The following is a 14,471-nucleotide window of genomic DNA, read 5'->3' on the forward strand; positions in this document are numbered from 1 at the left end:
TTTTATTTCTAAGGTCCTTCCTCTGTAAAATTCCTAAATATTCCATGTGAAGAAGTCAGTCGCCACACAAAAAAAGAGTGATGGGCTTACTGTTAAGTTACAGGTACCGCTCTGTATTAATAGTTATTTTTCTATTTCACATTGTTGAACAGTTGAGCCATATTCCCAAAAAACCTGTGTGAACAGAATGAGAAGCTCAGCTAATAAAAACTACAACAGCTGATGTCACCAACAAGGTCACTGAGATCTGATTAGTTTGGGGGAGATTCTGTTAGAATGAATGATCATGAAGGGATCGTTACCAACTGTACAGCATTAAAAACTAAAATAAATAAAATTTGCTCTTTCAAATATTTTCCATGTGAAAATTGTCCCATGATGGTGATCAGGACTGTGGCTTGTTACATGGAAATATCTCATTCTTATTCAGAGCAATAAACCTCTGAGGTTATAATCAGTAACAGTTCCTCTGAGCAGCAGACATATGTCTCATCATGAAGTTTGTAGAAAAGAAAAGAAATTTCAACATGGTGGAAGCTGGTCAGACAAACAGGAGCCATCAGCCGCCTCCACTTTGGCAGACAGATGAGGATTCACACAACCTACAGCATCAACCAGCCTATCAGAAACAGATTGTTTGGCTGAACAGCCTCACACCAAACAAAGGCCTCTGGTCACCAATGGTTCATTCACAGATCAGTAACATAGTGGATTTTTGGGGCGTCCAGCAGGCAGCCTGTGGTCAGCGTCCACAGAGCCGATCTCTGGGAGCCTCCTCAGTCAGAGTCAGACTGGGTTTGTTCAGATTCAAGAGAAGACGCAGTGATCTTCCAAAGCTCCTGCAAAAACAAGAAGGGTTATTTAAAAACCAGTACGACGGCCATTGTAGGTAAGAGGGGAATAAGTTAATTTCAGCCAAAAACTCAGAAATTAACTTTTGAAGCTCAAAAATTTCTGAGGTTAATCTCAAATTTCAGATTTTTTTTCCTAGCAAATTTTCATCTGTTCAAACTTTTTTTCTAGAAAATTTCTGAGATTTTTTTTTTTTTTGGCTGAAATGTACTCTTTATTTCTATATCTAAAATGGCCCTAATACATCTTTGTAAGTTTGTCTAATAAATGTCTAGTTTCACTGCATAAAAGACACTGTAATATAATACAAAGACAAATAATTTTCTAATAACAGCTAAATATATCCATATTAATCCAGTTCAGAGCAGTTTGTTTATTCAGAACTACTGTCGTTCCGAGTTAAAAATACTGCTCTGAAAAAAAACACATCCATATTTTTTTTTTAAATGGATGGATTCACACAAAAACAGAGAAAACTGGATCCAGAAGTACTTTCTATGTTAAGGAAAAAACAAAGAGCTAAAGGCAGCATTAGCAGCTGTAGTGGTTTCATCTAGCAGAGAAACACAGATAAACTGAGCATGTAGTACAATATACAGGATGAAAACAGGATAGGATAGTTAGTGGCAGCTGTGGCTTTGTTAAGGAGAGAGACGGGTTAAATTCAGAAAATCAGTGCGGCTGAAACTGGGTGTAAAGTTTTTTCTCACCAGCTGCTCAATACGTTCATATAGAAGAAACTGTGAGAAGTTTAAAGGAACATGTTCCACTTTGAATCCGCACCGGCCATCCTCCATGTCCTGCAGCTGGGACAGACAGTGCTTAAAATGATTGTAGGCCTCACAGCAAATGTCCATGTGGCGCAGACTAAAGTTCATTCTGTAAGACAGAGGAGGGAAGAGAGTTATGGCAAATCCTGGAGTACCACAGGGCTCTGCGCTTGGACCATTCTCTTTACCATATATGCTTCTAAATAGTATAATAGTCAGAGAGCATGGGATTCCTCTCTAATGCTGATGATATTCATATTTATCCATAAGTCCTGATGATATGAGTCACGTAATCATTTAAATATTTTCCTTTTAAATTCAAACAAGGCAGAAGTTGTTGTCTTTGGCTCCTACAAGTTTTAAAAACAGAAACTACAGTTAAAACCAGAAGTTTACATACAAATATAAAAAGACACAACTGCATTTTTTTCCACATAGTCTGATGTGAAATCAGAAAAAACTTTTACTGTTTCAGGTCAGTTAGGATTATCAAATTGTTTTATATTTGCTAATGCCAGAATAATATGAGAGGGAATTTTTAAGGGAAGTTTCATTGTTGGTAATGCATGCATGTGATTGTTGTAAAGTCAAGTTGGAGGAGTGAAGGCTACAAGCCGCTGACTTTATGCAATCTCATCAGACATAAACTAATCTGAATAATAAACTGAACTTGATCAAACTGAAGTGTGTGTACTTGACTTTGAGACAAAATTTGTAGTAAGATGGCACTAAACTCATTTAAACTGAATCAAAATTCAGCATATCTTGTTGGAATCTTTTGTGACAGAAATGAAAAGCAGTGCATAAATGTGAAATGGAAGAAAAATGATGCAAAGTTTTAAAATTTTACTATTATTAAAGTCTGAAGGGTGGCCCAAGACTGAGACCAACTCTATAGCGTCTCCTTTAACTGCAGTTACAATGTCACGTATTTTGAGGCGCGATTCTACAAAGCTGCCAGTCTGAACTGTCAGTTTAGGTGAAGACAGTGATGGACAGTTTTTCTTTACCTTTTCTCTAAAGAAATGAAAACTGTGCAGGAGTGATTAAAGCTGCTGCAGAGTCGGTACAGAGTCCTGAAGAGGCCGTCTGTCAGATCGTCGTCGTAGCAAACTGGAGACACAAATATGGAAACATTAGTTCAGTCTGATGTTCTGTGCAGCTTCAATGGTGACAAATACAGAAAAAAATAATTTCCCTTAGAATAAAACATTGGAGCAAATGAAAACATATTAGACATAATGACTAATGACTTCTCGTCAGGACTGTTGTCTTTAGTATTTCTCATTCTGTTATGTTATTTTGTGTTTTTTAACACTGTATTTATTATTGTGCTTTAAAATCAACCTGCCAATGGGACTAGAGATGGAAATTATCCACCTGGCTATAATCCCATGTATTTACATGTAAATGTTCATGTATATGTATTGCCCCATTTTAAAAAATAAACTTGAACTTCACTGTCATGCACCACTTCCTGGTCTGAAAATGAGTGGGTAGAGGAAAACACAGATTTAAAGTTGTTTTTATTTTTCACCGATTAAACCTTTTGCAATTCATTTGCATCTAGTGAATACACCTCATGATAACTGCACCTGCCATCCAGTCACTGGACTCATCATGCCTGTACAATGTACTCGGTTCAAACAAACATCAAAATGGACAAAGAAATGGAAAGTTGATTTTATTTTCATTAGAACTGCAAACCTACCGTCAGCTGCAATAATGAAGTTGGTGTTGTCATAAAGATCAGTGACTTCCTCTTCAGTCCAGCTGAACTCCAGATCAGCATCTGGACAAGCAGAGAGGAAGAGCAGGTGATTGGTGGAGTTGGTGGATAGATATGTTAAAAAGTTGAACTGAAGTCCAGTGACATCATCATGATGAACTCCAGATAGGAAGCTACATGTACAGCTCTGGAAAAACCACTTAAAATGATCAGTTTTCTGATTTTACTCTTTATAGCTATATGTTTGAGTAAAATGAATGCTGTTCTTTTATTCTATGAACTACTGACAACATGTCTCTGAAATTCCAAGCAAAAACAGTATTTATTTGCAGAAAATGAGAAATTATCAAAACAACGTCAAAGATGCAGTGCTTTCAGTCCTCAAATAATGCAGAAAAAAAGTTCATGTTCATTTAGAAACAACAATACTAATGTTTGAACTCAGGAAGAGTTCAGAAATCAATATTTGGTGGAATAACCAGGTTTTCAATGGGGTTCAGTGTAGTGGTCTCTTCATTTTTTCCAGAGCTGCATGTAGAATTTGATCATTTGTGCAAAGAGCCTGTCTAGTAACTTCGCCACTGTTTGACATTAAAATATGGGTTATGAACTGACTAATATGCTTAATATCTAAGAGAAGAAGCAGAATGGTGTTACCTGTGCAAAGACTGTGCTGAAGCCAGTTGAGTTGTTTTACCTTCACCTCCACGCCTGATGGGTGGAAAAAATACATGAATGTAACCTGCTGCTGGCAAAGATGAAGACGCTAAGCTAAGGTAGATGAGAGTTGTCAAATTTAACGTCTTCTCAGACAACAGTTAAAACACAGTTCCAATAAACTACGTCTACTGCTGGACGGACGTCCAGCAGGTTTCAGGTGTTCCTCTGCTGCCACAGGAAGCAGGACATGAACAGGCGTCTGCAGCAGCTGAGGAACCAGAGACGGATCTGAATCAGAACTCAGGATCAGAACCACTACTCTATTTGCCATGTTACAACCCTGACTTCCTTGAGTTTGACATTTTAAGATTTTTTTTCTCTTTTCCTCGAATTCCTTCAAAATAAAGTTGTAAAGCTAAATGTCAGTCAAAACCAACTTCTCATCCTGCAGGTGGCCTCCTGCCTGGAAGACCCAAAATATCAGAAGCAATCATTTTTATATGGTCCAAAATGAATACATGGCAAAGTTCTTCTGAACTAATCACCCATGAGTAGCTGTAACTTTGAATGTAGTTTTTTTTTGTTTTTTTTTTTTAATGGACCAAACCTTGGATTTTACTATGTAGGTAAAGTAAAGTATTGAACATGTAAACATTTGTTTTTGTATTTTTTCCAGATCAAAAATGTTCTAATTGACATAAAACTTCAATGAAAAGTCGTTAGAGTTTATAGATTTACAGCTGGATCCCAACGCAGACCCAACCTGAAATTTCGCCTCGGACAAAAACTAAATGAGAATGAACGATATAAAGTTGTATTAATCTACTAATAGAGCAGGAGGCAGAACGTTTACCATGTGAGGAAAGAAAGAAAGTACCGTAGGTGGAGCAGTTAATTAGAGCCTGATTCGCTCCCATCAGTCACACATCTCAAACACAATGCAACACAATCAGTTGTCAGTGGAACTGTACTGACATACATCATCTGTGCAATTAGCTTTTCTTTAAATATTTTCTAACTATAATATGAATACATCTATCATTTTGGCAACAATATAAAACTATGCGCTCGACTTTAAAAGAGAAAAGTGGAAATGTGAACACTTTGACAGATGAATGCTCCTGTCCTCTGACCTGCTGGGTCCGTCATGTGTTGATTCAGAAACACGTTCCTGTGGCACAACCTCAGGAGGTCTTCACCCACATCTGGAAAACACATTCAGCATCAGAGCCCACAGACTACAACATGTCTTCTGATTTAATTTATTGAGGAGAACCGACTAAGACAGTAAAGATAACCTGGAATGCACCTCCAGCCTTTAAATACAAACACGTTTACACATTCAATCAGTGGTTTTGCTCAACACAATGATTTTTCCCACCATTACTGAGCAGCCCTGCCTAATGGCCTCATACCTGTGCAGTAGACTGTTTTGGCTGTGGTTGCCATGACGATGCTGGTTAAGCCTGTCCCTGCTCCCAGCTCCAGGACAGTGGCCCCTCTGAACATGTCTTTCTCAGAGAGGATGAAGTCAGCCAGGAGGAGGGCCCCCCGCCAGACCTGGGTCAACCCAAAGGACATGAAACATCAGCTCCATCCTGCCCTCCACCCAACTCACTGTTCAGTATGACAAAAACAACATTTCCAGAAAGGTCAGGAGGTCGTCTGTCACCTGGCTTACACGTTTTATTTGTCATTTTGGATCAAACTTTACCAGACACATAGAACTGCTTAAAGAGACAGCATTAGTTAAACTTGTCTGAGATTTTTTATTCCCTCATCAAAAATATACCAGCAGTATTCCCTTGATTCTTTCATTTCATGTTTGAGAAATCCTTTAATCTCCATGGCAACCATTCAGCTGTGCAAAATGCCTGGTTGGACCTAGCCCCACCTTTGAGGCACAGCTCCCCCTCAGAGCTGAAGCTTTTGCCTCTCAGAGCAGCGCTGTCCCGTAACTCCTCCACTCAGCTCCTTCAAACTAGCCAGCAGCAATTTGCAAACACCTGGTGGAAATGAGCATCTGCTCAGCTCATTACAGGAGCTACTACTCAGAGCAAAGCTTGCAAAAACATTGTTAAAGTGTTAATAGAGGAGCCATGTTGTGATGACTCCCTGAAGGCAGCGTGTCAGAAAGAGCAGGAGGTCAAAAGACAAAGGCCCAATTTCAAGGCATTAAATTACAAAGTCAAATTTCTTTTAAGTCATATTTGATATATCCAGCATTTTTATAACAACTGAAGGTAACATAGTTACTAAATTCATCCATCCATCTTCTAAGACCCTTGTCCCTTAGTGTGGTCAGGAGGGCTGCTGGTGCCGATCTCCAGCTAACGTTCCGGGCGAGAGGCAGGTTACAGCCTGGACAGGTCGCCAGTCTGTCGCAGAAACAGACAGGACAAACAACCATGCACACACACACTCACACCTAGGGACAATTTGGAGAGGCCAATTAACCTGACAGTCAAGTTTTTGGACTGTGGGAGGAAACCGGAGTACCCGGAGAAAATCCACACATGCACAGGGAGAACATGGAGACTCCATGCAGAAAGACCGGGGCCGGGAATCGAACCCAGAACCTTCTTGCTGCAAGGCAACAGCTCTACCAACTGCACCACTGTGCAGCCCATATAGCTACTAAATTGTACTATAAAATGGAACTAAGTGCCTGGAAAACACATAATACTGCCCCTTTAAGACCAGCTTTGTTTGTTTTAGAAAATGTGACAGGGTGGTTGACCTTTGATTATCTCCTTATTAAAATCTTAAGAATTAACATGGGAGGACCAACTTCACTCAGGCCAGCAAATTCACCTCATAGCCAGAAACAAAAATCATCAGAGAAATAACAAAAAAATCCAGTAGCTCCATGAGGCTGCAGGCCCAGACAGGTTGTTAAGTGTTGAATTAGAATGAGTCTTGTTGTTTGGATGGTTTGCCATGAGACGACCTCTTATGTCTAGAACCAATATGGCAGCAGAGCTTAGAGCCACAAAGCTGAATCTGAATGAAGCACAAGAATTCTAGAACAGTGTCCTCTAGACACACAAGACACATGTAGCAATATCTTATAACACCGGTCTGCCAATTCAAGGGTGTACTGAGTTTATACACAAGTAGCTTTTTCACTTTAGCTTCTTTTCTGTTTAATACTGCAGTATGTAACTTTTCTAAAAAAATATATATCTTTTACATATTTGTTAAAACTGTCACCATGTCATGACAGAACATTATGAGACAGATAATCTGTGAAAAGCTCCATCTCCACCTCTTCCCTGAGGTGCTATTACCGTCTGAAGAAATGCACCAACCAAAAAGAACCAATCAGAGCCAGGAGGAGGGGCTTAGTGATGTCAATCAACTGTTCAATGTGCGGAGAAACGACTTACTAGGGAAACCATTTTGTCTGCCGTCATTGGTGGCTATGCTTAGAATTTACAGATGGTGATTGACAGCGCAAAGACCTGCCTCCTCACTCTGATTGGTTGTTTCTAGTTAGCACTAGGAGGAGGCAGAGGAGCTCCATCTTCTCACAGATTGTCTGTCTCATGACAAATTGTGGCAACATAGTGGCAGTTTAAACTAATATGTAAAAATATTTTTTATGAATGTTACATACTTTAATAAATAAAGAGTGTGGAGTCAGTGACATATCACTGTCACACAAGGATGGAAACTACTCACCTGTTTTCCAACGTCTTCTAACGGTGTAGCCATAGTGTGTTCTGTAAGACAGTATTTAGTCATTTGTGCTGTCTGGTCTTCAGACTGTCAACATGAATACATTTAAATAACAAAGCATACTAAAGATTTAAAGTTAATGAAATAATTGAAACTTTTGGTTTAATGGAGCAGTTCATGACTAAAACAGCAACTGAAGCATTCTATGTACCTCAACAGATACTGTTGAGAAAAATTATTATTTTGAGTGTTTAACACAGTTTAAACCTTTTAGAACGAATTTCTTAAGTTTGAACAGGTTTGTGTGAGTGATTTAAAACCCGAAGTATTTAAAGTACAAAGGAGAATAGAGGATCTGCAAGAGAATTTCGGCTCAGACCCCTGGAGTCTTATCATTAAAGACAGGAGGTCATAAATTAACATATGCAGGAAGGTGGAGGACATTATCACTTGAATTACTCTGAGAAAGGGAACTTTGGTCGGTTCACGTAACCAGGATGAGAAGTCTTCCAAACTAACATCTGACATGGTGCAAAAACTGAATATAACATAAAATGTTTTAAATCACTAACATTTAATTTGTAAGACATTTTTCTTAGTTATTAATAACATGTTTTGACTAAAAATTCTATTATCTTGTTTTAGAATTAATTTAGTTAATGATGAATGTATTTGAAATTGTATTATTTCTGACTATATTAGAATCACATGAAAATGTTTTGTTTAGTATTAGAAAATACTTAGGTTTATGGTGAATGAATGTCTTAATTCTTATTTGTTTCTAATTCCTAATTAGAAACAGGAATTGTACTTCATTATTTTCTGTTTATTATCTATTGCTTTTGGTTTGATATCAGGACTAAACTTTGGAGATGCTGAGTGCAGAAGAACAAATTGGGTTTTTGGAGAACTTTACATTGAATTAAAAATAAAGTATTAAAGGTTTGTTCCTGGCAGAGCAGAAGAGAAACCAGAATTTCACAGCTACCTGTGAGGTTTCTGCATTTGTTTCTTTTGGCCCAGATGGCTGTAGAGCCACAGGAGGCCGGATACTGTTAAGAAAATAAATTTAAAATAAGTTAGTTTTAGAATTTATCATGACTTGATTGAAATACCATAATTATAGTTTTAAAATTTATAACATATTCTGACCTATTGATATATTTTACTGTAGTTAAAGCAGATTGTTTGCCAAGATCTTCTGATCTGCTCTTTGTCTGTCGGGGAAACAATCAGTAGGAAGTTCTAGCTTTTCACACTGATCTGTGAAAACCATAAACCACCATGAATTCGGAGAGTCTGCTTCCACCTTATTTAACAAAAGGTGTTTGATCTTGCGACCAAACTGCGGGACTTTTTCTAAATTTTAAAGGGCCAGAGATGCCTTCCAATTGGTCAACTAGAGATACGCCTTATTTGAATACATTAAAGAGGTAAACACACCTACAGGTATAAAAGTTTGTGCACAAGGAAAACAATTCAGAAAAAAGCTGATTTATTTTACTTCTGCACCAGCTCTTTCTCCAAGGACGTCCTTGATATTTCTTTGTCTTCTTGTCTCAGGTAACAATGTTTGTATCTGTCTTTCTTTAGTTTCCTGTACTATTTTATATTTTCTTCTGATTGGATTAAATCCTGTAATTCTGTGACGTCAACACGCATTGTTGTGTTTTTGTCCCCGCACGTGGCCACGCGAGAAAACCCGGGATCAAAAGGAAGTATCAGAGCCAGAGTTTTGCTAAATTAACCAGTAATATAAAAATTCTTCCTTAACAATACCTAACAACATAAATCTTCACTTTATGAACTCAAAGTCAGACTAGTTTGCTATTACCACTTTTATCCTGTGTGACTGTTGTGTAAAGCAGTGAAGTCTGAATTTGGTGTTCAGAACAGAACATAATTTGCCTTCAGGATGGATTTCCTGTTCCATTCTGCTCTTCCATCATTTCCAGCTTTCACCTGAGCTCAGCCACTGTGAGAAATTCCTAATGCCCTGTTTTTGTTTGATGCTTGTTTGTGGAGTCCAAGTATTAGAAAACCAAGCAAAAGCAAAACTGTTGTTTAACATTGCAATGACGATCAGTTGTTATTTTCCTTACTCTTGTGTCATTATGATGCCAACGTCTGTAACGTTTTAACCTCTATAATTAATTTTGAACTGATTCCTGACACATGGAAAAGCCAACAAACATTAAAACAGTTCGTTGACATTACATTACCCAAACTCATAATGCGTTAAAAAATATACTTCCAGTCCAAGATCTAAGTGTCTGTAACACAAGAGATGTCCATGGGGTTTTACACACTTTGCTTTTGACTTCAATAAAAAAAGCTATGTAGTAACATAGAAGGCAGAACGTGGAAGGAATGTAAGATTACATCCAACACATGAGGAAAGATGATATTTAATATTGAGTTCACAACATCAAAATACGCTTCAAACAATATTTTTGAAAAGTAAAACTTCCCATGTTATGTTTTCACAAATCGAGTAAAAGGAGGTTCATGGATCTCAAACCGAGTTAATACTCTGTTCAGAGTAGAACTGCTTCTGGAAATTATCAAAAGCCAATGTTAGCATTATTAGCAGCTAACATTCTCAGCTAACATTCTGTATTATTCCACCAAAGCCCCATGCTAACAGCAGCTAGTTAGCGTTTTTCCAGGTGGATTTCTTTTAGATATTGTGCCATTTTAATATTGAGCGATCTTGTTACACCCTTAAATCAAAGTCTACTCCATGGAAAAACAACTTACCTCGTTCAAAGCGTTTTTAGGGTACAAACTTTCAAACTCAGTAAATAAAGCTTCTTCTTTCCCTCCTGGTTATTTTCTGAAATTCACATTTTCTTTTTAAATCTTTTAATATTTGATATCTATAAAATTAAGCTACAGGAAAAACAAACAAAAACACATCCACACACATCAATACACCACATTACACATTTGGTTGAAACTGTATAAATTCAGTCTTACCAATCTGTATAATGTCTTTAGAACAACAAGTCTCTTCATCTTCATCATCATCTTCATCATCATCATCATCATCATCATCACTGTCCTCATCTTGTTCCAGGTCAGGAACAGACTGCTGGAGGATGATGGGACAGACCAAATCTCTGCCGCCTTCATCCACTGAGCTTTTTCGTGGTCTGTGAAATCAAAGGAATAGAAATGTGTGTGTGGCCATACCAAAGACTTCACCAAGCATGTCATAATTATACAGATTTAACCTTTATTATGCATAACCTGAATTTGCCCAGTTAAATTTTCTAACCCGTGGCGTTCGTTCTCCAAACACTTGTGGAGAAACTGAAATCTAAAAATTCTAAAAAAAATAAAAATAATTAAAAAAAAAAATTAAATCCGGAAATTACAATGTATGATTTTGTTAATTTATTTGTGTGTTACTGCTGCAAATAAGTAATTTCCAAATAAATATACTTTTTTAGATTATGTCTCTCACAGTGGACATCCACCAAAGATGAAATTTCAGACCCCTCCATGATTTCAAAGTGGGAGAATTTGCAAAGTCGCAGGGTGTTCAAATACTTATTTCCCCGACTGTATAAAAGCAAACAATAAAAAGTCATTAAAAAACATTTATTTCCCTGCACAAACCTTTGGACATGACCAAGAAACATCCAAGAAATCATTCTTGGATGTTTCCAATAATAATTGGAAACATCATTCCAATCATGTTTCCAATCATGAATTTCTGTTCTCTAGAACTATGCCAAGCAAGAATTCTAAGTTGACTTTCTTAATCACAAAACCAACATTTTAACGTCTACTGGGTTGTTTCATCCCTCATACCGATGTGTGATGTCAAGGTCTCCGTCTTCATCCAAGCATGGCTCCACGTTTCCTTGGTTACCTCCCTCCTCATCATGTTCAGGAGACATTAATCCATCTTTCCTTGGACTCTCGTGCTTCTCTTCGTTTGCTGAACCCGACCCAGAGTCACTGTCATCATGACTTTCTGCCAAGATCCTAAATCTGGACCTGAACACTGGACAGACATGCTCACAAGTCATTCCTTCCAAGTCCAACTCCCTCGTGAATAAACTTTCCCTCATCAAATCGATTTCATCCAGTGCATCTTAGTTCGAATGGTGCTGAAGTAATTGCTCTAGAAACTAGACAAAGATACTAGGTGAGATTTTGTGTTTTTACCATATATGATTTACTTTTTAAAATCATTGTAGAACTGAATTGGGGTATTGTTGTACTGAATGTTTCTAACTTTATTAAGTGATTTGAGGCTTATATGAATTAGTTTGAATGGAGCAAATTAAACAGATCTGGACTTTAAGCAAAGTGGACTTGAATCACAGTGGTTTGTTTCCCAACATTATCAAGTGCTGCTATTTGGAGGTGTTATGTGATCAGAACTTAGATTAGATATGCAGCTGTTTTTAATAATCCAGGAGTCTATTTTCTGACTAGCACACCAGAAACAGGCAGAATACACACGTTCTCAGTGTGCTACTGAGCAACAAGTGGACAGGAAAGACACCTCTGATTACTTACTGTGGTCTTTGGGGTGTGTGAAACCTGCTGTGTAACCATGTGACTGTGCTAAAATGATTTCATCTTCCATATACGTGTCTGCCACATCTGCACTGACCAACAGGCAAGCAGTGAATGCTGCTGTCATACACACCTGGCTGCCCGGCGCTGTTGAGGCGTGTCATCAGGTGGTGTGTGTTGGGCCTGTGCATGTGAACATCTGACAGCACGGTGTCATGTTTGAAGGTCATCTGATCCATGGGTGATCACTCACAGTCTGTCTAAACCCAAACATCTGCTTCCTGGAACCTGCACACACTCAAATCTAACAGAACAATTATTAACAACAGATTATTTTTTTCAAAGCTTTAATAAAACTGGGTGCTTTTCACAAGTAGAATAAAAGTTTCACGAGAGTCACACTGTGTTTAATTTCTCTTTAGTTGAGTATAACCTCAACTGTGACGACTTGGATGTATTTTACAAATAGAGCTGATCTAAGGCAGGGCAGATTTCTTCAAAACAGAAAAGGCCCTTTATTCAAGCTACTTTCCTGATATCAACTTCTGCATCATCTAAATGCAGAAATTGGTCCTTTTAGTCCTGAAAGTCTAAAAGAAAAGATAAAAGTGGACCAGATGGTCGATAAATCCGAACGGGATATATAGGTTCTATCTTGCCAATTCAGACCATGATCATCTCAAAGGAATTGAAGGTACTTGAAGCGATCATTTGACATAAAAATTAAGGCCTTTTACAGATGACAGCAGTGCCACCTCCATGGCCTGTCATCTGTGGAGGTAACCTGATCAAGTAACCAGGGGTCTTCTAGTCCCTGAGGGCCAGTGTCCTGATCCTGGTCATTAGCAGGACTCTGGGCAACTGGACTGCATACTTGATTCAGGTGTGCCGGAGCACCAGGGAATTATCTACAAGTTGCAGACCCCTGTTGGAAATTCTTAGTCGGATGCCCTGGTATCTAAAACCCAAGACTTAAAAGGAGTTGTGCATTCTTTTGACCATGACATCATGTTGAGTGTCTGTTTCTGGCAGTTTATTCTTAGTATGCCACGCTGGTGCCATCTGTCTACAAAGATCACTGCATGCTGGACGTCCTGTTGACGGGATGAATAGGCATAAATTATTGTAATCTATTGGAAAACAATGTAATTAATAAATAAATAAATAAATAAATAAATAAATAAATAAATAAATAAATAATTTAAGCAGTAAATACTCCACATTCCTCTGCTGTCTGACTGTTTGGAGAGAAAAGTCGACTTCTGCCCGCTCCCTTACATCAGAGGATCCAGACTCCAGAACTGAAGAGTCTCTGCCTTCCAACTTCCCAGCAGATCCATCATCCCTGTTCCAACCACGCTGAACTAACTGAAGAGCTCTAAGTATCACCCGGAGCTCGAGGACACCGAGGAAGTTATTCAGACAGAGAATCAATGTGTTGAAGCAGGACTGCACCTTCAGCTTTAGCTCAGTAGCCCAGAAGCTGGAATTGGAAGCCGCTGCGTTAAACCGTGTTTTTCCCAACCTAACCTCCTGTTGTCAAGAGGAACTGCTTGCTGTTTACTAGTGACTGCACGTGAAACTTCCATAGACTTTGACTTCCCTCCCGCCAGACCGCGGCACAGCTAACACAGCTAACCACGGCTAACTCTGCTAGCCATCATGTCTGGGCGATCATGTTCGGAAACATTGTTTCTGAAGTTATAGTCCTACAGCTCCTTAGAAAGGAATTAAAACAGGCTTAAGGGTTACTCACCTGTCGTACCGGGGCCGACAAGACAGTCTTATGATGCGTTCATGTTTCTCGGAATTAGAAAAACTATGAAGAGTGCACTGAGAAACTCAGACAAAGCTAGCATGGCTGCCACCCATTAGTATATCAGTTTTCTGTTGCTAAATATGTTCCTTTATCAAAGAAGTAATAGCATAACTATTTAAGAGATACAGTATACTTAAAATGAGTTCAGTAAAACAGCAAAGGTCTCATTTTGTTAGATATGAAATTACGAGTTCTCGTCTAACATTGAATGCAACATATTCCATTGTAATGGTGCGTTTGATTTACCTCCGAAATCCAACAGAAATTTTAGGAAACATTGTTCTTTATTATATTATATTATATTATATTATATTATATTATATTATATTATATTATATTATATTATATTATATTATATTATATTAAACTTCTCATTAAAATGAGTAGTAAATTTAAACCTTATGTTAAAAAGAGACTAACTGGA

At 38.1% G+C, this 14,471-nt stretch overlaps 1 protein-coding gene across 3 annotated transcripts; it reads right to left on the reverse strand.

Moving 5' to 3' along the window:
• Positions 1–12: 12 nt before the first annotated feature.
• Positions 13–14,263, reverse strand: mettl22 (methyltransferase 22, Kin17 lysine). Of its 3 annotated transcripts, none has more exons than XM_008415036.3 (12): positions 13,985–14,263; positions 12,362–12,532; positions 11,512–11,707; positions 10,672–10,847; positions 7,696–7,736; positions 5,427–5,571; positions 5,145–5,216; positions 4,009–4,062; positions 3,334–3,414; positions 2,633–2,735; positions 1,563–1,731; positions 13–839 (listed from the first exon to the last, which is right to left on the reverse strand). In XM_008415036.3, the coding sequence occupies exons 2-12, from the start codon at positions 12,465–12,467 to the stop codon at positions 777–779; spliced, it is 1,206 nt and encodes a 401-aa protein (XP_008413258.2). In that variant the 5' UTR covers positions 12,468–12,532; positions 13,985–14,263; the 3' UTR covers positions 13–776. The 3 variants fall into 3 exon arrangements, with proteins under 3 accessions (XP_008413258.2, XP_008413259.2, XP_008413257.2); XM_008415037.3 differs by having other exon boundaries at positions 13,507–14,263; XM_008415035.3 differs by having other exon boundaries at positions 12,362–14,263.
• Positions 14,264–14,471: the final 208 nt, after the last annotated feature.

This window comes from Poecilia reticulata, chromosome 8 (genome assembly GCF_904066995.2).
Source record: "Poecilia reticulata chromosome 8, P_reticulata-male-v2, whole genome shotgun sequence".
NCBI classification, from domain to species: domain Eukaryota; kingdom Metazoa; phylum Chordata; class Actinopteri; order Cyprinodontiformes; family Poeciliidae; genus Poecilia; species Poecilia reticulata.

Bases quoted from the DNA above. Each gene is read 5' to 3' on its own strand.
- mettl22 (XM_008415036.3), bottom strand. From the start codon at position 12,467: ATGGATCAGATGACCTTCAAACATGACACCGTGCTGTCAGATGTTCAC. The intron at 10,848-11,511 runs GTATGAGGGATG...TTGATTTCACAG, and splicing joins GACCTTGACATCACACATCG to ACCACGAAAAAGCTCAGTGG. The intron at 2,736-3,333 runs GTAGGTTTGCAG...TTGTGTCTCCAG, and splicing joins CTTCATTATTGCAGCTGACG to TTTGCTACGACGACGATCTG.